Here is a 19132-nt window from a genome sequence, read left to right on the forward strand (position 1 = left end):
TCTCAGCAGGAATATAAATTCATATCTATTATGTTAAATTTGTCCTGCATGGTATTCTCTATTTTGAAAAGCAAATATATAAAATATACTTATTCCTATCTTTTTTGTCATATTATAAAAATCATTGCATAAAGTCATGCAAATGACAAAAATTAGTGATCATAAGCTATAATTATTACTTTTCAAAGATGGTTTAAACTCTATAGAAAATCAGATGAAAATCAGAGTCCACAAGCGTGTAACAGAATGTTAGAGAAAGCGCGAGTCTGAGGGCATCGGAGCGATGGCGTCCTGACCATACTCCACTGTGGAGGTCTTCATGCTGTGACTCAGAGAGTGCTTCGCAATTTTAAGACAGATGCAATTAGCACAGATCATACTCAAATTTAAAATGTTTAACAGGAGAATTTGAAGAGTGAAATAAAGGACCTTGACTGATTGAAAGAATTCTCTTTTTTGATCAAGGGATTATAAATACATACTGTTACACAGTTACCATTTTAAAATTGTCATAACTGTGAAAATAAATGTGATTTTTATTGTTCCTAACTATATAAACTCAATAAGAAATTGGCTTTCAGAGTTAGGCAGGTAAAAGGTTGGTTATACATATAAGAATTAGGCCTCTTTAGAGAGAGTTGCATTTGTGTGTAGAGTCTAAGCTCAATAAAACTGTTGTCTAAAACTCACTGTATCACTTTTCCATTTCAGAAGTTGTACAGCTAAGTAGATAAAGAAGGTAATATCAACACAAAGGTGTGGATTACCTGTGCCACTGGTCCACGACAGCCTTGGATGGTAGCCTCCAGATTATTTTGGGTTTGGGTTTGCCGATGGCTGAGCAGTTCAGTAGTAATTTGTCCCCAAAATTCACCTCATTCCATGTCTGGGATGTAGATTCTATCCTGGGGATGGTCTCTCGCTCCTCCATTGTGAGAATTACCACCCTTCTGTCGGAGCCAGTGGAGCTGGTCGCAATGCATTCATAAGTGCCCCTGTTTGAAGAGGCTATGTTTCTTATATACAGCGTCCCATTGGAAAATAAGAACAAGTTGGAATCAATAAGCTGTAGTGGTTTCACTTCAGTGCCGTCAGAGAGAACCCAGTGAACACTGGGCTGAGGAGTTCCTTTTGCAGTACAGGGCAGTTTCAAACTTTCACCCCACGTCCCTGCAATGACCTGCCTCCTTTGCTCTAGAATGACAGGCGGGGCGGCAATGACTTGCATTTTAACCAGCAGTGAATCCTGGCCAGCGGAGTTGCTGGCCATGCATTTGTAATAGCCCCGGTCATAAATGCTGAGATTGTGGATGACCAGCGTTCCGTCAGATGTCACCAGGGCCTGCCCAATCCCTTTGGATGATTCTGAGACTACTGTTTGGTTTGGGAGAATCCAGGAAATCTTAGGCATTGGCCTACCTTCAGCTCTGCACTGCAGTTCCACAGTGCTTCTGGAATGGACTGTGATCTCTTTGGTAGGTCTCTCCAGGATCCTGGGGGGATAGGAAACCACGGACAAGGTGACATGAAGGTGGTCTTTGCCAAATGAATTGGATGCTGAGCACAGGTACTGTCCCCGGTCCTGAATGTCCACCCTCCGTATGGACAGGGTGCCATTGGGGAGCACCTGGAACCTGCTATTCTGTTTCCTTGTAGACAAATCAAGTCCTGAAAGGAGAAAGAAATATACAGCCACAGGTCATCAAAGTTTAGATAGAAAACAGATTGTTCAAGTGGACGTCTCAAGAGAAAAGCTATCTTTTTTGTTAGACTACTGAGAACAAATACATTTAAAATTAGGATACCTAGTCGTCACATTGCTAAAATTATTCCTAGAATTTTTTTTAATCCCCATAGCTTTCATTTAAAAGCCCAATGGTTCAATAAAATGACAATTACCTCTTTTTCAAATCATATTTATTTGGATCTGCTTTAAGAGCATTTCAAAAAAATGTTTCTAGTTAACATGTTTTAAAACCTAATGAGCAAGAAGGCCATGCAGCAAATGTCAAATGAGTATAGTAATAGTTTCAGTATTTTGGAGAAACTTAAAGCTGATTCTTTGGGTGTGTAACCCTGAAACATTACACACTCTTTCCCTTGTTTCTTAACTAAAAAAGACAAACTTCTAAATACCTAATGAGACTCTGGTCCAGTGGACGGTAGGCAGCGGGTTTCCCACAGCCTCACAAGGAAGAAAGGCGTCTGAGTTGGCCGGGACAGTAAAACTTGCTGCCTTTCCTCCAACTATTCTGGGCCTTTCGAATATATTCCTAGACAAAGGCTCAAAGGGAAGAAGTTCAGTTGTTACTTTTTGAGCCGGTGTCTTATCAGAGCCACTTTTTGCAGTCTTCTGTAGGTCCCAGTTTGAAGCATGAGTGTTGTCCTCTGGCAAGCCTGGAGTAGGCAACATGCTCACTCCTGGCTTTTTGCTTTTTGGGGCAATTACCAGGTAGGACTTATTCCAAAAGTGGTTTTCTGACCTAAGAGAAGGAGACGATTTAGAATTCTCTGGTTTAAATGTTGTTAGTGCTGGCATAGGAGTAAAAGGTACCAGACTAGAGTAGATAAAGTAGGTGGTTCCAAATGTGAACTTGGCATTTGGATGAGCCTTGGGAGATGTTGTAACCTCTGCTGCTAATTGCTGTGGATTAGCATTGCGAATTGGAGGTTCGGGCAGCTGGAACATTGTATTTGTCTTCCTCCCGAAAAGGGGAGTTGCCACATTGTTAGTAACTGCGTTTGGATTACTCGAGGGAGGGGAGGAGGAGACTGGCACTGGAGTGGCACTGCTGCTTAGGAGCGGTGGCACGGCTAGGTGTCCAATGGGTGTGTTCCTGGCTGTGGTCCTCTGGTGCAGTGTGCTGGACAAAGTGCTTTCAGAAGCAGTTGTGCTCTTCAAAGTCTGAGTAGTCTCTTGGGATGCTTCTTCAATTACATCTGTCCTATTAAGTGTTCTTGGATAAAGATCAATTGTGCCTGCCATTCTCTTGGTGTTTTCTAGGCGGGGACCAGTGAAAGCAGAGACACTGGGCCCAGCTGCAGTTTCTGCTGAGGTTGGAGCAGGGGGCGGAGTGAAGCCAGAACTCAGGCTGGCAGAGCTGTTTGGGTCCTTCCTGCTTGGATGCTCCTTTTTGCTTTGTACTTCTCCTGTGCTGGTTACGTGGGTTTTATCAATATTGATAGGAGCAGGGGCAGTAAAAGGACTTGTCAGCGTGGCTATTTGCACTGACGTGAAATTTGTACTGGGTTCCTTGCTTGAGCTACTACGAAGAAGTGTTGGGGAAACGGGTGGGAAGGGCAGCTCTTCCACTGCAGGAAGACTTCTAGGATGGTGTGTGGGGGTCGCGCTGTGGAGAGCAGTAGCCAGTGTTACAGATGGAATTTGCATCACATTTGCTGAGTGTGCTGTGAAGTGAAAGGGGGAAACGTTATCTGTGGGTAAAGCAGGAGATGTCTGAGAAAGCACTGTGGCTGTGCTTTCTTGTGAACCAAATGTATGCTGACTCTTTAAGCTCCCTGTTTGGATATGGTTATTTACAAAGATCTGACGCCAGGGAATTTTCCTTCTTGAAAGTCTTGTAAGGGCTCTAGTCACAGGCATAGATGGTTCAGTGGTAGGACCCGAAAGTGGCGATGTAATCATTGAATCTCGTTTAGCTTCACTAATGTTAGACACACTTGGGTAACCAACATTTATTCCATGTGTTTTCTCCATAGTTACGGATGTTGGGGCATGAGTCATGGCTGTACCAGGTGGAATCACTTGGGTACTTTCAGCACTGAAATCTTTTACTGTGGGTGGTGTTTTCTCAATAACTACATTTGCTTTGCTATCAGGTAGCAACGAAGGGCTAAGGTTGTAGACTAGGGTTGTAGGCTCTGCTGCTGTGACCCTGGCAATGTCAGCTTTGGGGAAGGTGATGGGAGAAGAAGTTGGAGAAGACAAGGTTGCTCCCTCAGAGGTGGGAGTGGTGAGCTTCTCTTTGGGAGCACAGGACAGGCACACGGCGCTGAGCTCTGTGGTACTCTCTTCAGAAGACCCCCTGGATGGTGGCCTCACAAAGCCATGTCTGTGCCATGGGAGGACTGGAGTTCTGTATGGATGGATAATTCGCCCTCTCCCCCAAATTTTCCTCCGTCTGCCAAAGCGTCTGGACAGTGGGGTGTTAGTTGCATTATTCCTAGGGATCTGTAACTGAGAGTGAGCAGCACTGTATGGGCCTGAAGGGAGCCTTGAAGTGTTAAGCTTTTGAGTCACGTGAGAAGTGAAGTAACTGCTTCTGGGTTCACTTCTTCCTGTTACAGATGGCTGGTGACCATTCGTGGCATTTTCTGGTCTTAAGAATATGCCAGTTTTGCTATTAGCATTACTAAGCATTTTGGTATTGTCATCTTTGATCTTCGTCCCCACTGTTATTGGAGGTGCACTTTGCAAATGCTCTCTTCTCCTCCCCATGTCGTCAGCATCCTGAAATCGAGTTGTCTCAGGTAGTAGAGGAAAGACAGTAGATACATGTTGGTTGTTTGTATCTTGCATTTTGCTTGATGTGGTTGGGTTTATGTTCCTTGACATGACTGTAGCTTCAATAGTAGTAGATAGTTTAAAATCTATTTGTTTTTCAGGTGGTGGCAACTGTGGACTGACAACTGGGGAGACTTCAGTACCAGTATTTACAGTTGCCACAGGGTTATCAGATATTCTTCTGGAGCCATCAGGCACTGTCCTTTCCAGAACACTGAGCACTTTAGTTGTGAAGACCATAAATTCTTCATCTGGAGGAAGCATGCCTGAAGAGTCTGCTTCCTCATCAGGTATTTTTAGGAGTTGGGTGACCAGTGGAGGTGGCCCCGCGGTGGAATTTTCTTGATTCTGTGGCATTGTCTTCTTTTTAGCTTTCTCCAGAAGTTCTGCCCAGTGCCGTGGGTCAATTCTCTGAGCAGAGGGTGGGAACTGCCTCCTATGCTCCCTGAAACGGCGGTTTGTTGAGTCTCCACGCCACCGATGTCTGAAATCCCGATAGTTGTGCTTCTTACTTGTGCTCAAGACTTGCTTTCCAGCCTCGCCTCCCATTGGAGCAGATGTCAGGAGTTGTGCAGCTGGTAGGTTCTTCAGGTTCACAGTGGGATCAGGCTCATCAAATCCAGATCCATCCATTTCTATATTATGCTCCACTGGGCTTGGCCCTTTTATTTTGACTGAAACTTGATTAATCAAAAAGTCGACCCCTGATGGGTTGGCTACAACACAACGATAATAACCCTGGTCTTTTTGGGTGACCTGTAATATTCGTAGTGTGCCATTGAGAATCTGCTTCTCTCTTGAGGACTGAGAGAGCACAGTGTTTCCTGGGAGAACCCAGCTAATAGAGGCATCTGGGACACCAGTGGAATGGCACGGAAGGTCAAGTGTTTCACCAATGAAAACGGTATGATGAGCCCCATTTTCATGAAAGGGTTCTGTGTAGGGCTCTACCACAGTAATCCTATAGGTGAGAATATCTGCATCAGCATAATTGGTGCTTATGCAGTTGTAAATGCCTGTGTCAAAACTATCAGCCATCTGGAGTTCCAGTTTTCCAGTTTTGTCTATTAGGATTCGTCCATCCTCACTAACATAAGGGGCTCTCACTTTACTCCCATCAGCCAGAAGCCACTCCAAATGTGGGGCGGGGTCTCCTTGGCCTGGACAGTCTAAGTCAATGGTCCCACCAACCAAAACAGTGTGTTCCAGCTTAGTATTATTATTCCTGAGAATCATGGTCCATTTGTGTCTTACTGGTCCCATCTCTGACCGTGGTAAAGTGACCTGAGCATCACTGGAGAACTGGATCTGCAATGTATTGAGTGTGGTGGCAGTTCTGTTTAGTTGCAAGGAAATTTGATCTTGCATCAACCAAGGAGGATCTGCTCTGAGATCAGCCTCTATGTTGGTAAAGATGTCTTCAGGCTTAGGAGCCATCTGTTTATATTGGTAGTGGAGTTGTGGTGTTTCAGTGACCAAGTGGCTCCTTTCTAGTATCAGAGGAGAGTCACTGTACAAAGCCAGAATTTGCCACACTGGCTGAATGTGACTATAATCTATGTTACACACCAGACATGTAGAAAATGATGTATTTAACCTGATGTAGTCATTGCCATCAGTGAATGCAATAGATTTTGTCCTTGATGGCTTTTGGATACTGCAGGCCATGTTAGCTTCATTCCCAGACTGGTCTGTCATATTCAAAATGAGGGAGCCGAAGGGTGCCATGAAATTTTGGGGAGAGATGGACACAGAACTGCTGTCTTCCACAATAGTCCAGTTCTTCAGTTTCAGAGATGGATCAATGGTTGGCTTGACACACAGGAAAGCTGTAGCTGGGACTGTAGCTAAGGGCTTGCCTTTAGAGGTCCTGGGGTTCATGCAGAGTGGACATTGCTGAGAACTGGAGAGACTTCTGTCTTTTTTGCATTTTATTATATCTAGGAAAAATGACAATTGAATTATTGCTGGTTGTGGTCTCTGTGCATTAATATTTGAACATTTTGAAGCAATAGCTTCTACTAGAATTTAAAACAACAATTTGGAAATTTTAATGTTTAATAGGAAGTTTCCTACTTTTTTTTTCCTTGGGTTGCTTTCTAAAAAAAATATTATCTATATATGCTGCCATAATATTATATTCATAGGCACAAGGATTTTGTCTGTCTTGTAGAAAGTGCCTGATACATATATGCTACTCAATAAGTATTAGTTGAATAAAGACTTGGGGAAACTAAATGACATGCTTATGTTTGTTAGTTTTTTTTATTAACAGTCATTTAGTTCTATTTGCTCATTTTATGTTCTGAGTCATAGAAATTCATTGTCCTTTAAAAGATAACATGTTTGATAAATTATAAGTCCTTGGATATCATTAAAAACCCAAGTTACTTTCCATTACCTAAAAGAACAATAATTGAATTACAAGATATCTTGACCTGGTCTAGCTACCCCTATGTTCATAGCAGCACTATTTATAATAGCTAAGATCTGGAAACAGTCCAAGTGACCATCAGTAGATGAGTGGAAAAAAAGCTGTGATACATTTGCACAGTGGAATACTACGCAGCTGTACAAAAGAAGAATCTCTTACCCTTTGAGACAGCATGGAGGGACCTGGAGAGCATTATGCTAAGCGAAATAAGCCAGTCAGAGAAAGACAAGTATCACATGATCTCACTCATATGTGGAATCTAATGAACAAAATAAACTGATGAACAAAACAGATGCAGAGACATGGAAGCATGGGACAGACTGTTGAATCTCAGAGGGAAGGGTAGTATGAGAAGGCATGAAGAGGTTAACCAAAGAACTTATATGCATATGTGCATAACCCATGGACACAGACAATAATGTGTCAACTTGGTCAGTGAAGGACTGGTGGATGGGGTAAGAGGTAGAGGGAGGTCACGGGGGTCAGGTGGGTCGGGGGAGACATCTGTAATACTTTCAACAATAAAGATAATTTTTAAAAAAAGAATGTAGAGAAGCAGATGATGCAGGGGATAATGAAGCAAGTAGAACCAATCAGTAGGAGGCAAGGATTTGGTCGAGCATGGAGTGTGACTGAGAGGAAGAGTGAAGGAAGACACAGTATGAGCATGAGTCTATTGGAGAAGGATCAGGTCTAATGAGGGAGAATATTGTACCCAAGCAATGGGGCAGCCCTTCAAAGATGTGACATTTTGGTGAAATCCAAAGCATGAAAGTCTTATAGCGCTAGGAACAGCCCAAGCCTTTACAAATCATAGAAGCCCGTCTTTCAGGTATCCCATATCACATGCCTGGCCACTTAAAAAGACCACTCCGGTGAGCCTATTTAAAATGACTGGTCACTGAAATACTTGGTAAGAGTACAGAGTTTTACTTTACACATATGCTACTGGGAACTTCCATGCTTTTCCATGCAGTAGCTCCCATCTCATGCACGAGACACAACATCTAGAAGAAGAACTAGACTTCTAGAAACTCTCACTTTCTGGAGTGGCTGGACAGGGTCCCATCACCTTCCACTTATGCACAAGTCCTCTCAAAGGCTTAACAAGTACCTTGGACCAAAGACTCAATATGTACTTTAGTGTGACAAGTAATGCCACATAGATCTAGCTGCTCAGCTAGCTTTCTTTAGAGCCTAAGCCTATGCAGAGTAGGTAGCTGGCAAACCTGGAAATCTTAGAGCCTGCAGGAGAGGCTCTTCTCACTCCCCCACTTACCAACCAGTTGTGTGTGACTGGGGTCTCAGACCCTGCAATAGCAAAGGACATGGCAGACTCCAGCTTAATTAAAACCTGTCACAGAATTTGGTGCATATCTTGCTCTGCTTATTATTGCTAGCACCTGGACCAGAGTTAGCAGGCCCTGGACATCAGGTATTTTGCCCAGATGCAAATCTGATTACTCCCTCTATCACTTCTATTCCCTCTGTCATTCTAGGTTCCAATCACACAGAAATGCTTTCCATTCCCCACCTCTGCCATGTCACATAAGGCTCTGGCATGTGATGTTGCTTCCACTTCCCATACACATGGTATCTGACACCCCTCTCCCATCACTGCCTAGCTACTTACATCCTTCAAGGCCCAGCCAAACAACACTTCTTCCAGACGGGCTTCCTGCTTTACGTTCTGGTACTTCCCACTTCTTTTATCCTACCCCTCATCACCGGCTATTACAACAACTTGTCTAGTTGCCTGCCTTCCCACAAGACTGTATGCTCCATGCTTGTTCCTCTATATGTCCCAGGCCTGGCCAACTGATGCTCAGGAAAGATTTTAGGAAGGCAGAGAGGCAGGGAGGAGAGCCTAATTCTAAGACTATGTTTTTAATAAACTGAGATAATGTCTTTTGACTGAAGGTGTTTTTCAGTGGCAGCTGAACAGCAGGCAGTGTTGATAGAGCTACCAGTGCCTGCACACATACAAGTACTGTCATTTCTATTGCAGTGTTTTTATTGAGCCACATGTGCTGTTGGGACTACATATATTAAATTTTCTACCTAAAATGTTTTTATTAAGGTTACACTATGTTTTGGCATTAAAACAAGAAGTCATTAAGAATGTAAAAAAAGTATGGAAACAGAGCAAACAGCAGGACACAAATTTAATATTTGTAAAACACATTTTTATCAGAGAAATGGCCACAGATCTGTATTTTATAGAAAAGCAACCCCAGGAGCTGTCTGGAACCTAAGAATGGAAGAATACAAATAGATGATGCTGTTACAATGGGCTACCAACATGCATGCAAAAGAACACCAAATAAGGCAACTGGAGGCACGGGAAACTGGCAAATCTCATGGAACAGATGAAAAACATTTCAAAGCAGAAGTTGATGTGACTGATTCACAAGGGTTGTAAGACTATCATCAATTAGACATGACTGAAAGGTGTTAGCTCTCATGGGTTTAGCTAATTATTATTTTATACAATATATATAATAGACATAGACACATACATACACAAAGAGTTTGGGGACATGTTAAGATCATTGATGAGTAGTGGACATTTGTAAACATCATCAAAATGGCTACTTAATTGATAAAAGCTTAGTTTAGCAAAAATTGAGGACCTACTATGTGCTAGGCACATTCTAGGGGCTCAGGATAGATAAATTAGACTTAGAAAAGGTAGACATCTAATGCTAATAAATATAATAAAATGTGTCCATTCAAGAACAGAAGTGTGGACAAACAGAAGTGGTGAAATGATTATTCTACAGGAATGTGGGGTGTGGAAAAACAACCAGGCTTTCCAGCAAAAGTAAGAGCTGAGCAGAGTTTGCTGGCTGGGAGTCCATCAGGCGGAAAAGGGAGAAAAGTGCTCCAGGCAGGAAAGCTACAGATAAAACAGGTTGGGTGTGTCTGCGATGGGAGGGTGGCTGAGAGTTGGAAAGGAAGGAAATGAGGCTGAAATTAGGAAGACCTAGCGTGCCCAGCTACACACTAGGGCTACAGAGCTCAGGCTGTTCTCCAGGCCAGGGTCAGCAAACTTCTTGTGTAAGGGCATGATGGTAAAGATTTTATATTTTGTGGACCATAATTCTCTGACCCAATGACTCAACTGTACCACTGTGGCACCAAAGCAGCCATAGATGACATGTAAGACTGAGGCATCACTGTGTTCCAATAAAACTCTTCTTTTTTTTTTTTAATAAATCTTTATTCAGATTATTACAATTGTTTCTCCTTTTTCCCCCCATAGCTCCCCTCCACCCAGTTCCCACTCCACCTTCTGCCCTTACCTCCCCCGCACTGTCCTCATCCATAGGTGTATGATTTTTGTCCAGTCTCTTCCTGAACCCCCCCATTCCCCTTTCCCCCTGAGAATTATCAGTCCACTCCCTTTCTATGCCCCTGATTCTATTATAGTCACCAGATAATTCTGTTCCTCAGGTTTTTAATTCACTTGATTTTTAGGTTCACTTGTTGATAGATATGTATTTGTTGTTCATAATTTTTATCTTTACTTTTTTCTTCTTCCTCCTCTTCTTAAAGAATACCCTTCAGCATTTCATGTAATCCTGGTTTGGTGGTGATGAACTCCTTTAGCTTTTTCTTATCTGTGAAGCTCTTTATCTGCCCTTCAATTCTGAATGATAGCTTTGCTGGGTAGAGTAATCTTGGGTGTAGGTTCTTGCTATTCATCACTTTGAATATTTCTTGCCACTCCCGTCTGGCCTGCATAGTTTCTGTTGAGAAATCAGCTGACAATCGTATGGGTGCTCCCTTGTAGGTAATTAACTGTTTTTCTCTTGCTGCTTTTAAGATTCTCTCTTTGTCTTTTGCTCTTGGCATTTTAATTATGATGTGTCTTGGTGTGGTCCTCTTTGAATTTTTTTTGTTTGGGGTTCTGTGAGCTTCCTGGACTTGTAAGTCTATTTCTTTCACCAGGTGGGGGAAGTTTTCAGTCATTATTTCTTCAAATAGGTTTTTAGTATCTTGCTCTCTCTCTTCTCTGGCACCCCCATAATTCTGATGTTGGTACGCTTGAAGTTGTCCCAGAGGCTTCTTACACTATCTTCAACTTTTTGGATTTTTTTTGCTTTTTGCTTTTTCGGTTGAGTGTTTTTTGCTTCTTTGTATTTCAATTCTTTGACTTGATTCTTGTGTTCCTCTAGTCTGTTTTTGGGTCTCTGTATAATATTTTTTATTTCAGTCAGTGTATGTTTAATTTCTAGTTGGTCCTTTTTCATATCTTCGAGGGTCTCATTATATTTATCGGCCTTTTCTAGGATATTCTTGAAAAGCCTTATAACCATGGTTTTGAATTCTATATCCAGTCATTTGTTTTCCTCCATTTCTTTCGTTTGTGATCTTTTTCTTTGATGCCGCATTTTTACTGCTTCCCTGGGTTGGTAGGGTAGATTTGTGTGCTAGGTTTCCTATATGACCCAGTGGGTCAGCCTCCCCAGTTAACCTGAGGTAGACACTCTTGGTGCACCCCTTTGTGGACTGTGTGTACAGCCTTGTTGTAGTTAAGTCTTGATTGTTGTTGGTATCACTGGGAGGAATTGACCTCCAGGCCAGTTGGCTGTAAGGATCAGCTGTGTCTATGCTGGGAGAAGTTTGGTGCTGGAGACAGCCTTATAGGATTAGACTTGCCAAATTGCAATAGCCTCTGTGCTCAGCTTGGATGGGGTGGAGTCTCAGGGCGGAGCAGACAGTCTTGGCTTCCAGTCAGCCTTGCCCTTGCGTGCGCGAGCACACCTTCAGACCTCTGCCTTCCCCGGCTCCCGAGTCTCCGCCCGAGAGTCCAGATTCCCCCCACAAGAGTGTGGGTCCCCAGGGGCTCACCTGGAACTGGGGTTCAGTGCAGTCAGAACTGGGACTCAGTGCAGTCAGGAGCTTCTGACTCCCTTCCATTAGGGAAAGCCTGTGGCAACCTCCACAGCCTTTGTGCACACTGGCATGCGCACACCTCCAGTCCTTTGCCTTCCCGGGCTCCCGAGTCTCTGCCCGAGAGTCCAGATTCCCCCCACAAGAGCGTGGGTCCCCAGGGCCTCGCCTGGAACTGGAGTTCAGTGCAGTCAGAACTGGGGTTCAATGCAGTCAGGTGCTTCCAACTCCCTTCTGCTAGGGAAAGCCTGTGGCAACCTCCGCAGCCTTTGTGCGCACTGGCACGCCGGGGCTTCCCCAGGTCTCCCCTGGGTCTCCGAGTCTCTGGGTGCCTTTCTCTCTACCTGACAGACCAGACTCCCCCTGTATGAGCCTGGGTCCATGGGGTTTTGCCCGGGACTGGGGTTCAGTGCAGTCAGAACTGGGGTTCAGTGCGGTCGGGGGCTTCCTTCCCCCTTCCGCCAGAGAAAGTCAGCCAGGCTCTCAGCGCCCTTCCTCTCTGCGCGCACAAAGACCTTTTGCCATACCTCCAATTCTCTGTGAGCTTTTCTCTTTCCTTCTAGTTGTAGAATTTTCACTCAGCCAGCTTTCCTGTGGTTCTGGATGGTGTCCGTTCTGTCTTTTAGTTGCAGTTTTGAAATTGTTGTGCGAGGCAGCAGTTTAGGTGCTTACCTATGCCACCATCTTGGTTTCTCCCCCTTCCTTTTTCCAATAAAACTCTTCTTACAAAAGCTTGGTGAGGGCTGGATTTGGCACATGGGCTGTCGTGAGCCAATTCCTGGGCTCTAGGACACAGAATAACTGATTCCTACAGTGGTATATTCTACCACTGAAATGTTAGCTGCTAACAAAATATATACTAGCCTGACTTTATTACCAGAGCATGTAATTAGCAAAATGACAAGGAGGTCTGACACCTTGTAGGATCTGAGCACAGACTCATTTTCTGTCTGGGTACATAGCTCTCTCCCTGTGGCTGTCATCTTCTTTCTTTCCTCTTTTCACTGCTGCATTTCTCACATAAGTTTTCTCTATTTGCTCACCGTTCTCCCCCTATAACCCAGCCAACAACCACATGAAATCCAGTCGTTCTTTCTAATTCCTCATTTCCCTTTATCTCTCCATGGTATCTAAAAATATTGAGAAACCCCCACTCAATTCCTACTGCCTTTCAAACATCTGTGAAGCTACATCCAAGTGTGGTCACTCACAGTTCGACCTGTCATTCTCCAGATGTGAACCACCCAAGCACGTCCTAGGTGGGTTCCTGTTTCTGCCCACTCTGGTCCACCCTGTCTACTGCTCACACTCACAGATTGCGGATCCCTGAAACACGTTTCAGTAGGAAACTGTTCAAAACCCTTCACTGTAAAATCTCCCTTTTTTAAAGGTATAAACATTTTAGCCTAGAATTCAGCACTCCCCGCAACTGGTTTCAGAACACCTTGCATCTACACTGACCCTATGCCAGAAAAACTGGGCCATTCATTGCCCTCCTCATGAAACTTATTATCGGCCTTTATGTACAAAGCAGTATCTTCATCCCAAATACATTTTAGAAAAAGATCTGGACTTTTGGCTTCTGCTTTTTGAGTTTAGCTGTGTGACCTGGATGGTAAAGAAAATAATTATAACACACTTACTGCATGCATATTCCATGTCATACATTGTGCTAAGAACTTTGCGTGCTACTTTAACTATTCTTTCCAGTTATTATTATTATTCCTATAGTGCAGGTGAGAAAATTGAGGTATAAAGGGTCTAAATGTCAAGCCCAAGATACCTAACTTTTCTATGCCTCAGTTTCTTCATCTATAAATTGAGGATTATTATGAATGTTGAATAAAAGCAACTAGCACAATGCCAGCACAAACTGAGCATGTTGCCTCCCTGCTTCTTCCTTTCTTAGTTGTTCTTTTCCTTTCGATGTATCTTTCATGCCCTGGCCCAATTTCTCTCCATTTTAGTCAGGGCATAATAATTTTTACTAACTTTGAGCTCCTATAGAACAAAATCTTCAATATAACTGTTTGATGTTTTACAATCATAGCCTGATTGTTTTTCTATATGTTTAGTATATTCACCTAGAAGATTCTAAACCCCTTGGGAAGAAAAGAGGGTGATTATTGGCCTAATATACCTCACAATGCTCAGTTAATTATTTTTTATTAACTTTTGAGTACTTATATTAACTGACTACATACATACATATATGACTGTATACGTATACTAGTATGTGCCATGTATTTATATATTTCACAGCAATAACTTGAAATCTTTTCCTCTTTTCTCAAGCTTTCAACCTTGACCACTTCCTACCACCTCCCTCAGGCACCCCTCCCACCACTTCATGAAGGAGGAAAAGCTATCAGATATGATTCCTCCACCAGACCTAGGAGCTCACCTACCTCTGTGTTCACCCAGTCCTCCTTTTTCCTCCTACCTCCTAAGGGAACTCCTCCAGCTACGGCTGGATCTCTTGTCCCCCGTCTTCTCAGGGCATTTGCTCAGCTCATGATCTGCTCCTTCTGCAGTGTTGTCACCTTCTTTCACCTGGAACGTGCTCAAGTCCCTCTCCTGTTTGACTGCACGTTTCCATCTGCCTGCCACCTTCCTCCCTCCCTTCAAGCCAAACCTCTCCAAAGAGTAGACTGCACCCTCACCCCTGACCTTCCCCATATGGCAACCCAGCTCTCATCATTCTTTCCAAAGTAAACAACCATCCCCCTTTGATGATAAAATCAAGGGTTCCTTTCAGTCATGATCTTATGGACTTAAGAATGCAAGGTCCACGAAGGCAAGAACCTTAATCTGTCTTGTTCATTTCTGGATCCCTATATTCTCGGTGCACACAGGTTTATGATAACTGCTTGCTGACTGAATGGATCTTTCATTCTTCATGGTAAATTCTCCTTTCCCCATCAAAGGACATTTCATACCCTGATTGTTTGCTTTTCTGTAACCCACTAGAAGTGTGGTTAGAGCAGAGACAGTGCCCTTGGTATTTCCATCACCTAATACAGAACCTTAAATAGAGTTCCAAAAATTATGTATTGACTGAATGACTAGAAAGACGATAAGAAGAGGAGGGTTTTTATGGCTCATGGTGTAGGGAAGAATAACACACACACATTTATTATTTCCCAATTTCCCAAAAGCCAGGGGTGGTGATTGGATCATCAACCTTTGCAACAATGAGAATTTGTCATTACTGAATTATTATTTAGACTTTGTTTTTCCCCACCTAAATTACCTTGGTCTCCTCACTTCCTCGTAAAGCACCTCCAGCCAGGTTGCTTCTATTGCATTAGGACAAAGGAGTAAATGGTATAGATACCTGGCTTCTCCTGTATCCAGTCAGACAACCATTTTAAATGACAGTCACAGGTCCAGGGGTTCCCGTGAAGATAGAGGCTTTCCAGATCAGGCATATAGGAGGCCATGTCTTGAGGGACGGAGCTCAGAAAGTTATCAGACAGGTATAGGTACTTAATAAAAGATGTTTTGAATATCTGGAGGTAGCGCAAAGAGACAAATGTATCTGGATGGAGCTTAGTGAGCCTATTTCCTTCCAGGTGCACCAGTCGGAGAAAGGTGAGTCCATAAAAAACCTCTGGGTTTATAAACTCAATATTGTTGTGGTCCATATGCAACCGTGTTAAGCTCCTGAGGCCATAAAAAGTATCCTTCTGAAGTTTTCGGACTTTGTTATAGCTCATTTTTAAGACCTAAGAATAAAAAGAACATTTACTTTGTCAAAGGAATGATCACAAAAGGGAAAAGCATATCAATAAAACATATGCTGAGATTAATGTGATGCAGTGGGTGTACCTTGTTTGAGTCTTAATTCAAGCAAATTAATTGCAAATTAAATATGAGACCATCAAAGAAATTGAACATACAAACATTTGATTATACTAAGGAATTGTTGAAATTTTAAGAAACCAGAAACACCAATTAGAAAGAATATATGCACCCCAATGTTCATAGCAGCACAATTTATAATAGCTAAGATTTGGAAACAGCCCAAGTACCCATCAGCAGATAAGTGGATAAAAATGTTGTGGTGCATTTACACAATGGAATACTACACAGCTGTAAAAAAGAAAGAACTCTTACCATTTGCAACAGTATGGATGGACCTGGAGTGTATTATGCTAAGTGAAATAAGCCAGTCAGTGAAAGGCAAGCATGACATGATCTCATTCATATGTGGAATCTAATGAACAAAATAAACCGATGAACAACATAGATCCAGAGACATAGAAGCATGGAACAAACTCATGAATTTCAGAGAGAAGGCAGGGTTTGGGGAATGGGTGGGGAGTGATTAACCAGTGAATTTATACGCAGACTAGAGGCCCGGTGCATGAATTCGTGCATGGGTGGAGTCCCTCTGGGTGGCCGCAGTCCAATGCCGCCTGTAGCTCCTACCTGCCACTCCCGCTCATCCCGGCCCCACTGTGCCTGCTGAGGGCTCACGCCCAATCAGTCCTGATCAGAAGAGGCTTGGACTGCCACAACAGCGCTCACCAGCCATGAGCCCTGCATCTGGCGCCCTCCCAAAGGGAGTGGCTTATGGGATTGGGCTGAAACCAGCTCTCCAACATCCCCATCCCCTGAGGGGTCCAGGATTGCAAGAGGGTGCAGGCCAGGCTGAAGGACCCCACTGGTGCATGATCGGGCTGGGGCGAGACCACAGGAGGGCCCCAGGATGTGTCTGGCCCATCTCCCTCAGTCCTGATCAGCCAGACCCCAGCAGCAAGCTAACCTACCAGTTGGAGCATCTGCCCCCTGGTGGTCAGTGCACATCATAGTGAGCTGTTGAGCAGCCTTAGCATATTAGTATATTATGCTTTGATTGGTTGTTTGGTTGTTCTGCCGTTCGGTCTTTTTGTATATTACCCTTTTATTACATAGGATATGCCTAGCCCATGGACACAGACAATGGAGTGGTGAAGGCCTGTGAGGGGTGGTGTGGAGTTGAGAGGGTCAATGGGGAAAAAAACAGACACAAGAAACAAAGGGACATCTGTAATATTATCAATAATAAAGATAAAAAACACAATAAAACAGATATAATAATAATATTGTGGTTATTTTTAAAAGATTCCTTAACCTTGAGATATGTATTGAAGTATTTACAGATGAAACATTATGATATCATGGATTTTGTACAAACAATGCAATGAAATGGAAAAGACATGAGTGAAGGTACAGGGAAAACCATCTGTATGTGTTGAAAACTATTGAAACTTGATGATGCTACACTGGGGTTCATTTTCTTATGCTACTTTTTCATATAATTGAAAACTTCCATGCTAAGATTTTTAAAAGTAGCTTGATATTTCATGTAAATTTAAAATTTCTTGAACCTGAATTTTTCATAAATATGTTGATTTTAATTTATTTCTCATTTATAATGGTTTTCTTTTCAATTAGTTTTTATTTTTAGTATTATTATCTTTTATTGTTGACTCTATTACACATGTCCCCCATTTCCTCTCCCTCAACCTACCTTTGCCTCCCTCCATCCTGTCCCCATTGCCCCCAGGCCTCTGTGTCCATGGACTAAGCATATATGCATATATATTCTTTGAAAGATCTCTTTCTATAAATCATGTGATATATGATTCACATGCCATAAAATTCACCTTTCTAAACAACTCAGTGGCTTTTAGTATAATCACAGAGTTGTAGAAACATCTCCACTATATAATTTTAGAAAATTTTCATCAGCTCAAAGTTAAAACTGACACTCTTTAGAAGTCATTTTGCGCATCCTCCTTGCCATAGTAAACCACTAATTTACTTTGTTTCTATGGATTTGCTTGGTGTCAACATTTAAAATAAATGGGATCAAAAGAATTGGAAAGAAAACAACAAGAAAAACCTAGAGTAAGTAAATGGAAGGAAATGATAAAGATTAGAGCAGAAATAACTGACTTGGAGATTAAAAAAACACACAACAATACAAAAGATCAATGAAACCAAGAACTTGTTCTTTAAAAAGATAAACAAGATTGATGAACCTTTAGCCAGACTCATCAAGAAACAAAGAGAGAGGACCCAAATAATTAAAATCAGAAATGAAAGTGGTGAAGTAACAACTGACACCACAGCAATACAAAGGATTATAAGAAAATACTATGAACAACTATATTCCAACAAGCTGGACAACGTGGATGAAATGCACAAATTCCTAGAAAAATACAATCTCCCAAAACTGAATCAGGAAGAATCAGAAAACACGAATAGGCCACTAACAATTGAGGAAATTAAAGCAGTAATAAAATTAAAAAAAAACTCCCAGCAAACAAAAACCCTAGTTCACATGGCCTCATAGGGGAATTTCACCAAACATTCAAAGAACTAGTACCTATCCTCGTTAAATTATTTTTTTTAAAAAATCCAAGAAGAAGGAACACTTCCAATCTCTTTTTATGATGTCAACATTATTCTAATTCCAAAACCATATAAAGACACTACAAAGAAAGAGAATTACAGGCTAATATTTCTGATGAACATAGATGTGAAAATCCTCAACAAAATATTAGCAAATCAGATCTTACAATAAGAAAATATTGTAAAAAGATCATACACCATGACCAAGTAGGATTTATTCCAGGAATGCAAGGTGGATACAATATTCATAAATCAATAAACATGATATATCACATAAACAAATTGAAAGACAAAAATTACATGATCATATCAATAGACCAAGAAAAAGCATCCAACAAAACCCAACCTCATTTTTTATAAAAACTCTCAACAAAGAATGAATAGAGGTATCATAACTCAACATAATAAATGCCATATATGACAGCCAACATTATACTCAATGGGCAAAAACTAAAACCATTTCTCCTAAGAACAGGAACAAGACAGGGATGTCTGCCTTCACCACTCTTATTCAACACTAGAGGCCCAGTGCATGAAATTCATGCACTGGGAGGAGGGTGTCCTCAGCCCAGCCTGCACCCTCTCACGGTCCAGGACCCCTCACTCCTTACCGCCCGCTGCTCCTTATCACTCAGCTCACTGCTCCTTAGCACTGCCGCAGAGTCAGGAGAGGCTCCCACCACCACCGCGGTGCTAGCCAGCTTTGAGCCCGGCTTCTGGCTGAGTGGTGCTCCCCCTTTGGGAATGCACTGACCACCAGAGGGAAGCTCCTACGTTGAGTGTGAATCATAGCGACTGGTCATTCTGCCATAATGGTCACTTAGGCTTTTATTATATAAATAGTAATGGAAGTGCTAGCCAAAGCAATC

The 19132-nt window shown here is 42.4% G+C and overlaps 1 protein-coding gene across 1 annotated transcript in view; it reads right to left on the reverse strand.

Annotated features, from left to right (window-relative positions):
• The window catches only part of IGSF10 (immunoglobulin superfamily member 10), a gene marked incomplete at its 3' end in the record, with an annotated part of 34106 nt that overhangs the window by 4781 nt on the left and 10193 nt on the right, over positions 1-19132 (reverse strand). Inside the window, exons 3-5 of the mRNA XM_080653733.1 lie at positions 15196-15586; positions 2137-6465; positions 768-1668 (exon numbers count right to left, since the gene is read on the reverse strand). Of these exons, the coding sequence (XP_080509859.1) occupies positions 768-1668; positions 2137-6465; positions 15196-15586 (5621 nt within the window). The remainder of the gene's footprint in view (positions 1-767; positions 1669-2136; positions 6466-15195; positions 15587-19132) is intronic.

The sequence above is a fragment of the Plecotus auritus genome, assembly GCF_963455305.1.
Source record: "Plecotus auritus genome assembly, chromosome: 2".
Lineage (NCBI taxonomy): Eukaryota > Metazoa > Chordata > Mammalia > Chiroptera > Vespertilionidae > Plecotus > Plecotus auritus.